This window comes from Geotrypetes seraphini, chromosome 8 (genome assembly GCF_902459505.1).
Source record: "Geotrypetes seraphini chromosome 8, aGeoSer1.1, whole genome shotgun sequence".
Taxonomy (NCBI): domain Eukaryota; kingdom Metazoa; phylum Chordata; class Amphibia; order Gymnophiona; family Dermophiidae; genus Geotrypetes; species Geotrypetes seraphini.
The window spans coordinates 183,080,642-183,098,176 of NC_047091.1; the positions used below are offsets into that span (position 1 = coordinate 183,080,642).

Here is a 17,535-nt window from a genome sequence, read left to right on the forward strand (position 1 = left end):
TGAAAAAGAAGATATCTTCTTCTACCTCGATGCGGCCCGTGAGATACTTGAACATCTCGATCATGTCTCCCCTCTCTCTGCGCTCCTCGAGCGAGTATAGCTGTAATTTATCTAACCGTTCTTTGTACGGGAGATCCTTCAGTCCCGAGATCATCCGGGTGGCCATTCTCTGGACCGACTCCAGCCTCAGCACATCCTTACGGTAATGCGGCCTCCAGAATTGCACACAGTATTCCAGGTGGGGGTCTCACCATGGATCTATACAGAGGCATAATGACTTAAGGCTGACGGCTGAAGAAACTCCTGCGTATGCAACCTATGATTTGCCTTGCCTTGGATGAAGCTTGCTCCACTTGATTGGCAGCCTTCCTGTCCTCACTGACGATCACCCCTAAGTCCCGTTCTGCTACCGTTCTTGTTAGGATCTCGCCATTAAGGGTATAAGTCCTGCATGGATTTTGGGTACCCAGGTGCATAACTTTGCAGTTGTTTTAGCAGTCCTGTTTTGTTTTGGAAGTACTCTTTGAAATGCTGCCAGTGGCGTAGCGAGAGTGAGTGGCACCTGGGGCGGTGGTGATCTACCCCCACTCTCTTTTCTGCACCCCCACTCCCCGCTGCGCGTGCACCCCCTTGCCCCGTACCTTTTAAATTTTCCAGGCCACGAGCAACATCACGAACTGCCTAGAGCAGTGTTTTTCAACCTTTTTATACCTATGGACCGGCAGAAATAAAAGAATTATTCTGTGGACCGGCATCGGTCTGTGGACCAGCGGTTGAAGAACACTGGGCTAAGTCGTGGGCCAGACCCCGCCCATCTCTACCCAATCTCCACCCCAGACCCCGCCCCCCATAATAGTACTAATTGCACCTTGCACGTCCCGTGCCTCATCTGGAAGCCTTCCCTCTGACGATGCAACGTCAAAGAGAAGGCTTCCGGTTCAGGTGCAGGATGCCCGTAGGAGCCACTGCCCGTGACTTTGTGCACTGAATCAGTTAGGAAGAGGGAGCTGGCTCGAAGATAACGCCGCATCGATCGTACCGTGGACCGGTGATTGAAGAGCACCGTTTTGGGCCTGATGCACGTGCTGGCCCTGTGGACCGGCAGGAAATTTCTGTGGACCGGCACTGGTCCGTGGACCTGTGGTTGAAGAATACTGGTCTAGAGGGCTTACTGCAGGTTAAGCCTACAGAGCACCCTCCAGAAGCAGACAATCTTTAAAGAAAAGTCTGTGATTAGAGAATGACACGGTGACAAAATTTATCACCGTTCCCGTCCCCACGGATAACCGTGGGAAATAATCCCATGTCATTTTCTAGTGTCTATTTCTACCTCGGTCCTTCTACACCAGCATTCTTCAAAGCAAAGCTTGCGGGTCAGTGGTTGTGGCCATTCATACTCTGATTCTTATGAGAGCCAAGGATAATGAAGCCATTGTGACATCACTGATGTGATTGGCTCTTAGGCACTGGTGGAATGAGGCATTATGACATCACAATATCTGCTCTGGATACCAGAGACTGTCATTCTGTAGTGTCTGTTTCAACCTCAGTCCTTCTACACCAGCATTCTTCAAAGCAAAGCTTGCGGGTCAGTGGTTGTGGCCATTCATACTCTGATTCTTCCCTCTCTCCTTAAACAATGACATGAAGATGGTTTCCCGCGGTTATCCGCGGGGACGAGAACGGTGATGAATTTTGTCACCGTGTCATTCTCTATCTGTGATCTCCCGCTGAAGGAACGCTCTCAGAGTGAATCCTCAGCACTTGGGCAATACCCGCAGCACCGAAGAAAACAAAAGGCTAGAAATTGAGAAATAAAATCACGAGCAGAAGAAACTAGAAGTTTTTCAGCAAGGCTGCAGAAACAAACTGAGCTTCAGGGGGAGTGGCCGCACAAGTGACCTCACAGAGGGGGTTGGTTTTATTTCTAAGTTCTACAGCCAAGGCTGGAATAGATGTACAACCTACGAGTTCAGCGTCCAGAGGGATTGTACAAGAAAAATTAAAGAGGTACAAGGGAAGGGGCGAATGCCTGTAGGAGGGGCAGAGAGGAAGACGGGTGCCTGGGCCCATTACAAAGACCATGCCTGGGCCAGACCACACGCCCCTTACTATGCCACTAAATGCTGCCTTTTCAGAAGCAGGTTTGATGCTTTTACTGCTTGCACTCTGGCTCATGCTAGCAGGAACTTTCAGTTCCTAACTCCTCTCACCTTGGATTCTGCATCCCCAACCCTACATGTCATGTCTGTCTGTCCAAGTTAGATTGTAAGCTCTTCTGAGCAGGGACCGTCTATAAATGTCAGCCCACCTCTTTGAGAGTGCTTTCGACTCCTAACTCCTCTCACCTTGGATTCTGCATCCCCAACCCTACATGTCATGTCTGTCTGTCCAAGTTAGATTGTAAGCTCTTCTGAGCAGGGACCGTCTATAAATGTCAGCCCACCTCTTTGAGAGTGCTTTCGACTCCTAACTCCTCTCACCTTGGATTCTGCATCCCCAACCCTACATGTCATGTCTGTCTGTCCAAGTTAGATTGTAAGCTCTTCTGAGCAGGGACCGTCTATAAATGTCAGCCCACCTCTTTGAGAGTGCTTTCGACTCCTAACTCCTCTCACCTTGGGTTCTGCATCCCCAACCCTACATGTCATGTCTGTCTGTCCAAGTTAGATTGTAAGCTCTTCTGAGCAGGGACCATCTATACGTCAGAGTGTGGTGCAGTGGTTAAAGCTACAGCCTCAGCACACTGAGGTTGGTTGAGGGTTCAAACCCGCGCTGCTCCTTGTGACCCTGGCCAAGTCACTTAATCCCTCCATTGCCTCAGGTACATTAGAAAGATTGTGAGCCCACCGGGACAGATAAGGAAAAATGCTTGAGTACCTGAATAAGTTCATGGAAACCGTTCTGAGCTCTCCTGGGAGAACAATATAGAAAACGGAATAAATACATTGTACAGCGCTGCGTATGCCTTTCAGTGCTATAGAAGTGCTAAATAGTATTGGTAGATAACACCAAATACAGAACAAGGGACCACATGTTATGAAAAAGTCAGAGTAGGATAAAAATGATGACTCCTCACTTGAACAGACGTCTGTACAGACGTGATGATACAGAAATAATATTTTGAACACAAGAATTACCACTTCTGGGTCAGACCAGTGGTCCATCGTGCACAGCAGTCCACTCACGTGGCGGCCCCCAGGTCAAAGACCAGTGCTCTCAATGAGTCCAGCCTCACCTGCGGACGTTCTGGTTCAGCAGGAACTTGTCTAACTTGGTCTTGAGTCCCTGGAGGGTGTTTTCCCCTATTTGAATCCCTGAAGGGTGTTTTCTCCTATTTGAATCCCTGGAGGGTGTTTCTCCTATTTGAATCCCTGGAGGGTGTTTTCCCCTATTTGAATCCCTGAAGGGTGTTTTCTCCTATTTGAATCCCTGGAGGGTGTTTTCCCCTATTTGAATCCCTGGAGGGTGTTTTCCCCTATTTGAATCCCTGAAGGGTGTTTACCCCTATTTGAATCCCTGGAGGGTGTTTTCCCCTATTTGAATCCCTGGAGGGTGTTTTCCCCTATTTGAATCCCTGGAGGGTGTTTTCCCCTATTTGAATCCCTGGAGGGTGTTTTCTCCTATTTGAATCCCTGGAGGGTGTTTTCCCCTATTTGAATCCCTCGAGGGTGTTTTCCCCTATAACAGCCTCCGGAAGAGCGTTCCAGCTTTCCACCACTCTCTGGGTGACGAAGAACTTCCTTACGTTTGTACGGAATCTGTCCCCTTTCAACTTTAGAGAGTGCCCTCTCGTTCTCTCTACCTTGGAGAGGGTGAACAACCTGTCTTTATCTATTTTGTCTTGAATCCCTGGAGGGTGTTTTCCCCCTATTTGAATCCCTGGAGGGTGTTTTCCCCTATTTGAATCCCTGGAGGGTGTTTTCCCCTATAACAGCCTCCGGAAGAGCGTTCCAGCTTTCCACCACTCTCTGGGTGACGAAGAACTTCCTTACGTTTGTACGGAATCTGTCCCCTTTCAACTTTAGAGAGTGCCCTCTCTTTCTCCCTACCTTGGAGAGGGTGAACAACCTGTCTTTATCTACTAAGTCTATTCCCTTCAGTACCTTGAATGTTTCGATCATGTCCCCTCTCAGTCTTCTCTGTTCAAGGGAGAAGAGGCCCAGTTTCTCCAATCTCTCACTGTACAGCAAGACATCTATCCAGGTGAGAAGTCATCATTTTTATCCTACTCTGACTTTGTTTTCTGTGGATGTTTGAAGAGTTTGTTCTGTTTTTGTGTTTTGGTTTTGGTTCCACATGTTAGAAATATATTTCTTTGCAAAATACAGATGTGTGCTTACAATTTTTATACTGATGATGTTTGACTGATGTTGGTTTTTATTTTCATTATGTTTTATGTAAACCACATAGATTTTTAGATATGTGGACTATACAGAGTTTAAATAAATAATCATAAGAGATGTACCTTTCCCAAAGCTGACATGTTCCCATTAAAATTGTAAAAGAAAATGCATTTCTAGCAGGGCATGAAGCCAGAGGTGCCATCTTTGATCCTGGCACCCTCCCAGGCAGCAGTGAAGAGGGACCACTGCGATCCAGGACCACTATAATGGGACATCCACATCCGGGGTAGGCCCTGGATGGGCGGGAAAGCTTTGGAGACTGGGTCAGAATAGGGCTCAGTGGGGAGTGGGTGCTGTTGCGTTACGGTCCGAGATGGCATTTTGTGAAGGAGAGAACAGAAGACATGGGCAAAAGAGTCAGGTGGGGGGGGGGGGGGGGTCAGAAGGTCAGGTCAGGGGGGGGATTGGATATAATGGGGGGGGGGCATAAAGAAAATCAGAACTGTTGGTGGGGGTGGGACAGGGCTTTGGATATGCAAGGGAAGAGGGCAGAATGGGTTGACAGGGGATTGGTGGTGCACTAGTACAGAACAAGGGGTTTTGGGGGGCTCTATGCTGGGCACACCCCCTATATGCACTTCCCTGTCCAAACAGTAAATGACCTTTCTAACAGGGGCCGCCTAGACTGGATGCACCAGATATTCAATGCTAGTGCCCAGACATGGCCTGGGCATAATGCCAGTGGTGCAGCCGGCTGAATAATTATCCCGCCAAGGCTTCTGGGGACAGGAAGAACGAGGGCATCCCTGTCATTGCACAAGGGGGCCACCTGCTGGCCGGCATCAGGGGGGACGGGTTGGGAGAAAGCATTGAAACTGGGGTTGGCACTTCCAATCCTGCTACTTAGCCGTCAGCAAAACGGTGCCGCTGTGCGGGCTGTCATCAGCGCGTCCAAATAGAAATGCCATCGGCTGCGTTTGGGGCCATTAAGGGACGGGGAGCTTCGGTGCCAACTGTGCCAATCCGTCTGCTCAGCAACTCCCGGGGCCTCCTCGGGCCGGCGCTGCCGCTTTAAGAGCCGGAGCCCCGGCGGAGCAGCTCACGTGACGGCCCGGACTGACATGGCCGCGACTAGGTGGTGGTGGCGGCGGCTCGGCGGCTTCTCCGGGGCCATCGGGCTCCTGCTGCTCCTGCGGGTCGCGTCGGGGGCTCCGAGCAGCGCGTCCGTCGTTGTGGATCCGGCGTCCGGCCAGCTCCGGATCACCTCGGGCAGGCAAGCGGGGGCCGTAGCCTGGGCCACCTTCACGGACCAGATCCAGAAGACCGGGTAAGAGGCGAGAGGAAGAGGCTTTAGATTGGGGCGCTGGGGGTCCAGAGGAGGAGAGACAAGGCGAGCATGGAGAGAAGGGGGGGGGGGACGGGGTAAAGAGAGGGAGGGGAGAGACTGGGTGGGGAGACGGGGTAAAGAGAGGGTGGAGAGAGAAGGAGAGAGGGGATAGACGGGGTAAAGAGAGGGTGGAGAGAGAAGGAGGGAGGGGAGAGACTGCATGGAGAGAGAAGGAGGGAGAGGAGAGACGGGGTAAAGAGAGGGTGAAGGAGGGAGGGAGAGGAGAGACGGGGTAAAGAGAGGGTGGAGAGAGAAGGAGGGATGGGAGAGACTGCATGGAGAGAGAAGGAGGGAGAGGAGAGACGGGGTAAAGAGAGGGTGGAGGGAGAAGGAGGGATGGGAGAGACGGGGTAAAGAGAGGGTGGCAAGAGAAGGAGGGAGGGGAGAGACTGGGTGGAGAGAGAAGGAGGGAGGGGAGAGACTGGGTGGAGAGAGAAGGAGAGGCGGGGTAAAGAGAGGGTGGAGAGAGAAGGAGGAAGGGGAGACACTGGGTGGGGAGAGACGGGGTAAAGAGAGGGTGGCAAGAGAAGGAGGGAGAGGAGAGACTGGTTGGGGAGAGGAGAGACTGGTTGGGGAGAGGAGAGACTGATTGGGGAGAGAAGGGGTAAAGAGAGGGTGGAGAGAGAAGGAGGGAGGGGATAGACGGGGTAAAGAGAGGGTTGGGAGAGAAGGAGGGAGGGGAGAGACTGCATGGAGAGAGAAGGAGGGAGAGGAGAGACGGGGTAAAGAGAGGGTGGAGAGAGAAGGAGGGATGGGAGAGACGGGGTAAAGAGAGGGTGGCAAGAGAAGGAGAGAGGGGAGAGACTGGGTGGAGAGAGGAGAGGCGGGGTAAAGAGAGGGTGGAGAGAGAAGAAGGGAGGGGAGAGACTGGATGGAGAGAAGGGAGAGACGGGGTAAAAAGAGGGTGAAGGAAGGAGGGGAGAGATGGGGTAAAGAGAGGGTGGAGAGAGAAGCTAGATCATTGCATGGGGGGGAGGGCACCCCACTTGTTTGCATCACTCTGCATAATACAATGCTACAGAATCAGTGACTGCAGAAGACACTGTATAAGCCAGTGGTAGGGCGGTTCGTGGGGATGCAGGGGGGGCAGAAAAGTGAAGCTGTGGATCTTAAATCGCAATACCTACCTAGCATGATGCGGGGTTTACGTCACACATGCCATATCTGGCCCGCGGTGACTGCGCCGCATCCCCCGCCTAAGACTAACCCCCTGTTTTACTAAGGTGCGTTAAACGTTTTAGCACGCTAACGCATCCATAGACTAACATGCACGCGTTTGGTTCACGCTAAAAAGCATAGTAAAAGGAGCCCTAAGTATCGTAATAAAAATTCAGCCCACGACTCAGCCTGGGTTTTAGATTTTACCCCCTTATGTGATTGAGTTTGATGCCCCTGGTTTACATGGTTCATAGACAGTGGAGCGCAAGACGTCAGCGCGCTGACAATCCAGCGCCGACAATTTGGCGGAAGACAAGCGCGCGTGGGAAAAAATAATTTTTAAAGAGCTCTGACGGGGGGGTTTGGGGTGGCAACCCCCCCACTTTATTGGTTAGTGTTCGTGCTGCTGTTGGAGGAGGGTTCGGGGGGGGGGGGGTTGGAAACCTCCATTATAGCGAAAACGGAACTTTTTCTGATTTTTTTTGGGAAAAGTTCCATTTTCTCTATAATGTGGGGGGTTTCACCCCCCACACCCCCCCCCGCAACGGCAGCGCAAACACTAACAAATAAAGTGGGGGGTTGCCACCCCAAACCCCCCGTCAGAGCTCTTTAAAAATTATTTTTTCCCCCGCGTGCTTCTGTCTTCTGACGAATTGTCGGCGCTGGATTGACGGCGCACTGGTGTCTGGCGCGCAATTATCCCGTCACCGGTTTACGTAGTTTCAGTATGAATAGCCTTACTGGGTCGGAACAATGGTCCATCTAGTCCAGGGGTCTCAAAGTCCCTCCTTGAGGGCCGCAATCCAGTCGGGTTTTCAGGATTTCCCCAATGAATATGTATGAGATCTATTTGCATGCACTGCTTTCAATGCATATTCAATGGGGAAATCCTGAAAACCCGACTGGATTGGGGCCCTCAAGGGGGGACTTTGAGATCCCTGATCTAGTCCAATAGCCCGTCTTCACAGTGGCTAATCCAGGTCACCTGGCAAAACCCCAAATAGTAACAACTTTCCATGCTGCCGATCCAGGGCAAGCACGGTCCATCTAGTTCGCCTGATAAAGCGACCAGAGCCGTACCTGGGGGTTAAGCTCTAGTTTAGTCAAATAGGGCAGTTACACAATCACGCAAGCTTGTTTATATAATATGGATAGTCCCATTCATTGTCAATACAGGCAGTCCCCGAGTTACAAACGCCCGCCTTAAGTATGACTCGTACTTAAGAACGCGGTTGTAGCTTCATTTGATTTCCCTGAGCAGTATTTCCAGTGGCATAGACTCCTATTTTTATACCACTTGTATCCTAAATGGTTTATTTTTATTTTGATTGAGATTGAATCGGATATAACCAATTTAGTTTTTAAAATAAACCACTGTATCGCCAACCTTCAAGCTTGGGCTAGGTCAGTCCAGATGAAGTTAAGCACAGCCAACACTAAACTTTTGTGGTTAGGCCCAATGAGCTAGAGCCTCAGCACCCTGAGGTTGTGGGTTCAAACCCATGCTGCTCCTTGTGACCCTGGGCAAGTCACTTAATCCCCCCATTGCCCCAGGTACATTAGATTGTGAGCCCACTAGGACAGACAGAAAAATGCTTGAGTACCTGAATAAATGCATGTAAACCATTCTGAGCTCCCCCGAGAGAACAGTATAGAACACTGAATAAATAGAGTAAAAAGTTTCAGCCTCTGATAAGCAGAGCTGGTATTGTGACATCATAATGCCTCATTCCACCAATAAGAGCCAACCTCATTAGTGATGTCACAATGGCTTCATTGTTCTATACTTGGCTCACTTCTGCTATTGCATTGGAGGAGAGTGTGGTGCAGTGGTTAAAACTAGAGCCTCAGCACCCTGAGGTTGTGGGTTCAAACCCACCCTGCTCCTTTTGACCCTGGGCAAGTCACTTAATCCCCCATCACACCCAGGTCCATTAGATAGATGGGGGAAAATGCTCGAGTACCTGAATACATTCCTGTAAACCATTCTGAGCTCCCTTGGGAGAACGGTATAGAAAATTAGATGGAATATTTATTTATTCAGATGGGGTCGGCTTTCAAAGGGGTTATGAGTCTAAGGTTGGGAATTAAGCCCCTAAAGCCTCTTCTCTCAAAACTTACCAGGGCAGGGAGAACATTTTCAGCACTTACCCCTGACTTTCAGCACCAGGTACCTAAAAGATTGGATTCCCAAAAGCTTTTTCTTATTCTGAGTCTATTGAGGTTTAATAAATTGGACCTTTAGGTGCTGAAATCCAAACAGATGGGGTTCAGGCCTACATTTGGGGAGCTTTCAGCCAAAGTTAAGAACTGAACATTTTTGAAAGCAGTTTCTCCCTTGTACTCCCCCTCCTTTTTTTTTTTTTTTTTTGCTACTTTTTCTGCTTCCTTTTTTCAATATTTCAAAATATACGGTTTACACAATCAAAACAGTTAACATGAAGCAATGAAATGTTAAGGGACTTGCCCAGAGTCACAAGGATAACCTTAATGGGTCAGACCAACGGTCCATCAAGCCCAATTGCTTGTTCTCACGGTGGCCAATCCAGGCCACTAGTACCTGGCCAAAACCCAAAGAGTAGCAACATTCTATGTGGAATCCCAAAGAGTAACAAAAGATTCCGGAACCCCAAAGAGCAACAAGATTCTAGAATCCCAAAGAGTAGCGACATTCCATACAGAATCCCAAGGAATAGCAAGATTCCGGAATCCCAAAGAGTAACAAGATTCTAGAATCCCAAAGAGTAGCAACATGCCATACAGAATCCCAAGGAATAGCAAGATTCCGGAATCCCAAAGAGTAACAAAAGATTCCGGAACCCCAAAGAGCAACAAGATTCTAGAATCCCAAAGAGTATCAACATTCTATGCGGAATCCCAAAGAGTAACAAGATTCTAGAATCCCAAAGAGCAACAAGATTCTAGAATCCCAAAGAGTAGCGACATTCCATACAGAATCCCAAGGAATAGCAAGATTCCGGAATCCCAAAGAGTAACAAGATTCTAGAATCCCAAAGAGTAGCAACATGCCATACAGAATCCCAAGGAATAGCAAGATTCCGAAATCCCAAAGAGTAACAAAAGATTCCGGAACCCCAAAGAGCAACAAGATTCTAGAATCCCAAAGAGTATCAACATTCTATGCGGAATCCCAAAGAGTAACAAGATTCTAGAATCCTAAAGAGTAGCAACATTCCATACGGAATCCCGAAGAGTAACAAGATTCTAGAATCCCAAAGAGTAGCAACATTCCATATGGAATCCCGAAGAGTAACAAGATTCTAGAATCCCAAAGAGTATCAACATTCCATACAGAATCCCAAGGAATAGCAAGATTCTAGAATCCCAAAGAGTATCAACATGCCATACAGAATCCCAAAAAGTAGCGACATTCCATACAGAATCCCAAGGAATAGCAAGATTCCAGAATCCCAAAGAGCAACAAGATTATAGAATCCCAAAGAGTAGCAATATTCCATGCTACCGATCTAGGGCAAGCAGTGGCTTCCCCCATGTCTTTCTCTCAATAACAGACTATGGACTTTTCCTCCAGGAACTTGTCCAAACCTTTCTTAAAACCAGCTACATTATCCACTCTTACCACAAACTCTGGCAATGAGTTCCAGAGCTTAACTATTCTCTGAGTGAAAAACAATTTCCTCCTGTTGATTTTAAAAGTATTTCTGTGTAACTTCGAGTGTCCCCTAGTCTTTGTAATTTTTTACGTCAGGGCTGCAAGGGCATTATGATCATTAAATGCATGCTATTTATCTCCGTGGTTCTCCTTTTCATAAACATCTTTTTCTGGAGGGAAAAGGTAAAAAGAGCTTGATGTGAAATGAGAAATTCCTCATTTTAAAGCTAACTTCTCTATTTTGCTTTCCGACAGAAAGCTTATTTCTCCTTTTTGCTCTGCTCCAGGTGCAATGGTTCCAGTCTTTGGCGCTTTTTTTTCTGTGTGTGTGTTTGTGACCAGTGCTGGGCGGTAGCTGGATGTTATCTTTGGCTATAGGGGCAACAGATTATTCACCTGACCTTATCCTCTGCTATTGGGGAATATGAGGCAGAAATGTGATTGTTCCTGACTTTAATAAGAGCATAAGAATTGCCACTGCTGGGTCAGACACGCGGCAGCCCTCTGGTCTAAGACCAGCACCCTAACTGAGACTAGCCCTACCAGCGCACGTTCTTGTTCAACAGAAACTTGTCTAACTTTGTCTTGAATCCCTGGAGGGTGTTTTCCCCTATAACAGCCTCTGGAAGGGCGTTCCAGCTTTCTACCACTCTCTGGGTGAAGAAGAATTTCCTTACGTTTGTACGGAATCTGTCCCCTTTCAACTTCAGAGAGTGCCCTCTCGTTCTCTCTACCTTGGAGAGGGTGAACAACCTGTCTTTATCTACTTTGTCTTGAGTCCCTGGAGGGTGTTTTCCCCTATGACAGATTCCGGAAGAGCCTTCCAGTTTTCCACCACTCTCTGGGTGAAGAAGAACTTCCTTATGTTTGTACGGAATCTATCCCCTTTCAACTTTAGAGAGTGCCCTCTCGTTCTCCCTACCTTGGAGAGGGTGAACAACCTGTCTTTATCTACTTTGTCTTGAGTCCCTGGAGGGTGTTTTCCCCTATGACAGATTCCGGAAGAGCCTTCCAGTTTTCCACCACTCTCTGGGTGAAGAAGAACTTCCTTACGTTAGTACGGAATCTATCCCCTTTCAACTTTAGAGAGTGCCCTCTCGTTCTCTCTACCTTGGAGAGGGTGAACAACCTGTCCTTGTCTACTAAGTCTATTCCCTTCAGTATCTTGAATGTTTCGATCATGTCCCCTCTCAATCTCCTCTGTTCGAGAGAGAAAAGGCCCAGTTTCTCTAATCTTTTGCTGTACGGCAGCTCCTCCAGCCCCTTAACCATCTTAGTCGCTCTTCTCTGGACCCTTTCGAGTAGTACCTTGTCCTTCTTCAGGTACGGTGACCAGTGGTGGACGCAGTACTCCAGGTGAGGGCGTACCATGGCCCGGTACAGCGGCATGATAACCTTCTCTGATCTGTTCATGATCCCCTTCTTTATCATTCCTAGCATTCTGTTTGCCCTTTTTGCTGCCGCCGCACATTGTATGGCTGGCTTCATCGACTTGTCGATCAGAACTCCCAAGTCCCATTCCTGGGAGGTCTCTCCCAAGTACCGCCCCGGACATCCTGTATTCGTGCATGAGATTTTTGTTACCGACATGCATCACTTTACACTTATCCACTTATGGACTGATGTGTGTGCTAGGGCAGGGGGGTAGGCAATTCCGGTCCTCGAGAACCGGAGCCAGGTCAGGTTTTCAGGATCTCCACAATGAATATGTATGAGATGGATTTGCATGCACTGCCTCCTTGAGATACAAATCTAACTTGTGCATATTTATTGTGGATATCCTGAAAACCTGACCTGGCTCCGGCTCTCGAGGACCGGAATTGCCTACCCCTGTGCTAGGGGAACCACTGACCCTGATCTATCTGTGGAAGGCTTGTTGGGGAGAGAGAGGACGCCTGGCAGCCTTTAAAGGCATTTACTCTGGTTTCGAAATCTCTCAAACATTGCAAAGTGCCACTTTTTTTTTTTTTTTTATCATGTTTTTCTATAATTCAGGTGAGAGCCCTCTTGCCTAGGACTTGGCACACATTTGAAGGGTAGTCCCGCCATGCAGAAAATAATAATATGGTATCTGGCGCATTAAATGGGGAAAAACACAGAAACTCTTTCAAATGAAAGGGACCCAGGAGGCAGGAGCAGACTCAGTTCTACTCTGTTTTTGTCCTCGGCTTACAAGACGAGAAGCAAAAGGACAAAATGTTGTTTTGAAGGAAAAACACCTTTATTTGGCAGTCCTTCCCAAAATCAAAGCGCACAGTTCTTTCTCCAGGCAATAATTGACCAGAGCAAGTGCTGTTGGTTGACCCAAATCTCTGGACTTAAGCTATGTTCTCCTCCTTCCTTTCGACTACAACCTTCGTACTGAATCCGCTTTTTCCCCTCTCATGGGTACTTTGTACTTTGTATTCTCTGACTGCTCAATGGCTTCTTCTCCATTTGCATTCTGCTATTCGCTGGTTGTACAACATTTCTATCGTAACATGTTAAAACTATATTATAAAACTCACCAAAAATTGGAGAGAAAAGATACTAACGTAATATATAGTAACAATAATCACAGCTTTAATTTTAAAAACATTTCAAATTAAATTTTTATGTGAAAAACTCAGACCCTGAACCCGTAAAAAATAGTGTAATCACACCATCTGAGGTTCAATAGGAGACCATCATAGTTTTTCACTGTCCCCCATATACCATCCATACAATATAACATAATAAATACACCAGGTACTTATCTGAATCGGATGGATTATCGCTGTTATAGAACCACAGAGGTTTGTGAAGTGCCAAGTGCAATAAAAAAGCAAATATTTTAAGTTGATTGAAGAAAAATTGACTCTAATGACCCTGTCCCCCCGACTCGAGTTTCAAGTCTTCTTCAGGGAAGGACACTAGCAATCCAAAACAAAAATATAACTATTACATAGAAACATAGAAACATAGAAATAGACGGCAGATAAGGGCCCACGGCCCATCTAGTCTGCCCACCTTAATGTCCCTCCCCTACCTTTGCCCTGTGAATAGATCCCATGTGCCGATCCCATTTGGCCTTAAAATCAGGCACGCTGCTGGCCTCAATCACCTGTAGTGGAAGACTATTCCAGCGATCAACCACTCTTTCAGTGAAAAAGAATTTCCTGGTGTCACCTCGTAGTTTCCCGCCCCTGATTTTCAACGGATGCCCTCTTGTTGTCGTGGGGCCCTTGAAAAATAAGATATCTTCCTCCGCCTCGATGCGGCCCGTAAGATACTTGAACGTCTCGATCATGTCCCCCCTCTCTCTGCGCTCCTCGAGCGAGTATAGCTGTAATTTGTCAAGCCGTTTTTCGTATGGTAGATCCTTGAGTCCCGAGACCATCCGGGTGGCCGTTCTTTGCACCGACTCCAGTCTCAGCACATCCTTGCGATAATGCGGCTTTTAGGTAGGATTAGAAGAAATCCTATCTAAAAGCAAATAAAACCCACTATTTATGGGCTCAGGAAATTAAATTATTTCCCATAAAGGTTAAACATTTTAATTCTCAATCGGAAAACTGTATATAAATACCTGTTAGTGGCGCAAAGCTTCAAAGAGGTAACCTTATCGGGACGGGCTGACCGAAAAATGAGAATGGAAATACTACCCCGGGACACTCCATATATTCCAATCCCACCGGACATGACACAAAGGTGCCGGAACTGACGGAACCCCAACCAGGAAGTGATAGTATACCCCCGCCGAGGAGTTACGTAAGCAACCATTCAATTTCATGATTTAAACCATGCGGGGGTCAAAGTTTGCCATTTAAAAATGAATCGCTGTTCTCTCCGGATCAAAGACCCAGAGAGATCTCCCTCCGAGTCTCCGATCTGGATGAGAACAGTGTACTTTCAGTTCATCAATAGAGTGTGATTTCTCTATCCAGTGGGTCGTAAGGGGGGGCGGACATCCTGTGATTACGAATACCACTTAAAGTGTTCAGAAATCCTGATCTTAATCTTGCGAGATGTTTGGCCAATATAAAATTTGTTGCATGGGCATATTACCCCGGCAGAGTCACAATTGTCACACAGAAGTCGCAAGATTTTGGCGATATAGAAAAATAAAGTTATTATAGTGCCAACAGGGTACAACTTTGCTCTGGACGCCAAGATACCAACTGGGAGGAGATGGGATTTTGGGGAGATAAGAGAATGATTTCATGAATTGTAAAAGTACGTGGGTCATTTTGACCACTTCTACTCTTCCCTACCATGATAAATTAAAAGGTGTAGGTTAGGGTGGAAATTTTATTAAGAAATAATTTCAGGTTTAAAAACATTAGAGTGTCTCTGTGTCTGTGGAAAAGGGTGCCAAGATATTTTAACTGTTCGGGAGACCATCTAAGGGCGACAGGGCCCAAGTCAGATTGGAAAGTGTTCTCATTTAATGGCATGGCTTCGGATTTATTCCAATTTATGCGGTAAACCTTTGATATTGTTCTGTTTAGATCACTTGCTCTGCCTGGTGCCTTAACCATTTGGCAATCTAAATTACTTGATACTTTCCTAGCTATGGCATTACAGATGAACCTCTCACATTGGAAATCTGCCCAATTACTACCGTAAATATTATTTTCTGATGCGCCACTGTGATGATGATGATACATAACTTTGAATGTAAAGCTAACTCTTACCAATAAGTATGGTCTCCCTTAATGAATATTTCCTCTCGGCCCTAACCGTTCGTTTTCAGCTGCTTGTACAATAATACCTCATTTTGAAACACAATTTAATTCAATGTATAATTCCTTGATGAATGCACTATAATTCACATGAAGGGTTTCCTTTGGAACGTCCGGCTCGGTTTATATTTATGGCCTCGTATAAATGGGAGCTCGAGACTTTGTGTGATGGGCAGAATATAATACAGGGCTGGTAGGGCATGTGTGCTGCCCATTGGCCGGGGGGGGGGGGTGAGGGGGGGTTGGCCAATCACAAACAAGCGACTGCTGAGGACCAGTTGATCGAGCCCTTTACGACTGCCCTGCCTTCTGCCGCCCCTGTCAGCCCTGATCTCCTGCTGCCCCGAACGCCTCCTGCAGCCCCGACTCTCCTGCTGCCCTGATCTCCTGCTCTCTGCTGTCCTTCCCCGCGGTGCGAGCCCGTGGTTTTAAAGCGGGGCTGCACTGCGGGGAAGGGCGGCAGAGAGCAGGAGAGAATAATTGCCTGGGTTTAAAAGTCCCCAGCTGCTGTGGCTCTTCACGGCAGGGACTCGCCGGGGCAGTAAACTTGTGTCGGCGAAGGGAACTCTCCTGGGCCGATCTGTGGCCCGATCTCTGCCCCCAACTCTCCTGCCCCAGACCACGCCAAAGGGCTTTGCAATAATGCGACATTCACGCTGATGAGAACTTGTTGCAGCTGACCCCTCGCCCACACTTTGCGCTGCTCTTTTAGGCGAAGGGGAAGGGACGGCATCGGGCTAGATGCCGGTTTACAAGTGCTGCTGACAGGGGATGGAGGAGAACCGAACAGCGGAGAGAAGGTCGCGGCTTGTGCCGAGCATCGCGCAAGTAAAAAAGCCAAAAATAAACCATGGACATCAAACGCATGCACAGACCATCTACAGCAGGGATCTCAAAGTCCCTCCTTGAGGGCCGGAATCCAGTCGGGTTTTCAGGATTTCCCCAATGAATATGCATTGAAAGCAGTGCATGCACATAGATCTCATGCATATTCATTGGGGAAATCCTGAAAACCCGACTGGATTCTGGCCCTCAAGGAGGGACTTTGAGACCCCATATCTACAGGCAAAGCAGATGGTCTGTGCATGCATCGGGATCGCACACCAGCGATCCATGCCGGCAGATGGGGGGAGTTCCTCTGATCGCCCCCATCTGCATATTACAGGTTGAAGAATCCATTGGACCTGGCCGGATCGTACACGGATCGGTCCCGATCGGGCAGGTACGTGAATCTAGCTCATTGTTTTAAGATATTTAGGTGGGGAGTTATCAGTGTGAGTTACTGTTTACCCCCAGTTATTAGTAACTAGATAAGAACATAAGAAGAACATAAGAATAGCCTTACTGGGTCAAACCAATGGTCCATCAAGTCAAGTAGCCCATTCTCATGGTGGCCAATCCAGGTCCCTAGTACCTGACCAAAGCCCAAGGAGTAGTAGCATTCCAGAATCCCAGAGAGTAACAAGATTCTAGAACCCCAAAGAGTAGCAACATTCCTTACAGAATCCCACAGACTTGCAAGATTCCGGAATCCCAAAGAGAAACAAGATTCTGGAACCCCAAAGAGTAGCAACATTCCTTACAGAATCCCACAGACTTGCAAGATTCCGGAATCCCAAAGAGAAACGAGATTCTGGAACCCCAAAGAGTAGCAACATTCCTTACAGAATCCCACAGACTAGCAAGAATCTGGTATCCCAAAGAGAAACAAGATTCTAGAATCTCAAAGAGTAGCAACATTCCATGCTACCAATCCAGGGCGCTTCCCCTATGTCTTTCTCAATAACAGACTATGGACTTTTCCTCCAAACCTTTCTTAAAACTAGCTACACTATCTGCTCTTACCACAACCTCTGGCAACGTGTTCTAGAGCTTAACTATTCTCTGAGTGAAAAAATATTTCCTCCTATTGGTGCTAAAATAGCCTGAGTTAATGGTTAAATAGCACATATTAATATGGGGCTGACGCTGGAGAATCTTACCAGGCTAGAAGAAAACAGATTTCTTTTTAGATCCATAATTCATAAAGTCGCTAGGACTTGAATACGAGTCTATGGCGCCAAACAACAAATAAAACAGTAGCCCGTGTTCATCATTGCTACCCCCTACTTAATTAAAGAAAAAGAGATATCTCTAGAAATGGAAATCACTGTTGGATAGGTAATAAAAAGTGAGCCAAGTGTAGGACAGTCAATCCATTGTGACATCACAGATGAAGTTGGCTCTTAGGTATTGGTGGAAAGAGGCATTATGACATCATAATCTCAGTTCTGGTTACCATAGGCTGAAACTCTTCACACTAAGGGG

General features: G+C 47.5%; 1 protein-coding gene across 1 annotated transcript in view; it reads left to right on the plus strand.

Annotated features, from left to right (window-relative positions):
- Window positions 1-5,176: 5,176 nt before the first annotated feature.
- Window positions 5,177-17,535, plus strand: part of PLBD2 (phospholipase B domain containing 2) — a 47,181-nt gene continuing 34,822 nt past the window's right edge. The window contains exon 1 of the mRNA XM_033957460.1: window positions 5,177-5,673. Within this exon, the coding sequence (XP_033813351.1) occupies window positions 5,468-5,673 (206 nt within the window). The 5' untranslated portion in view covers window positions 5,177-5,467. The remainder of the gene's footprint in view (window positions 5,674-17,535) is intronic.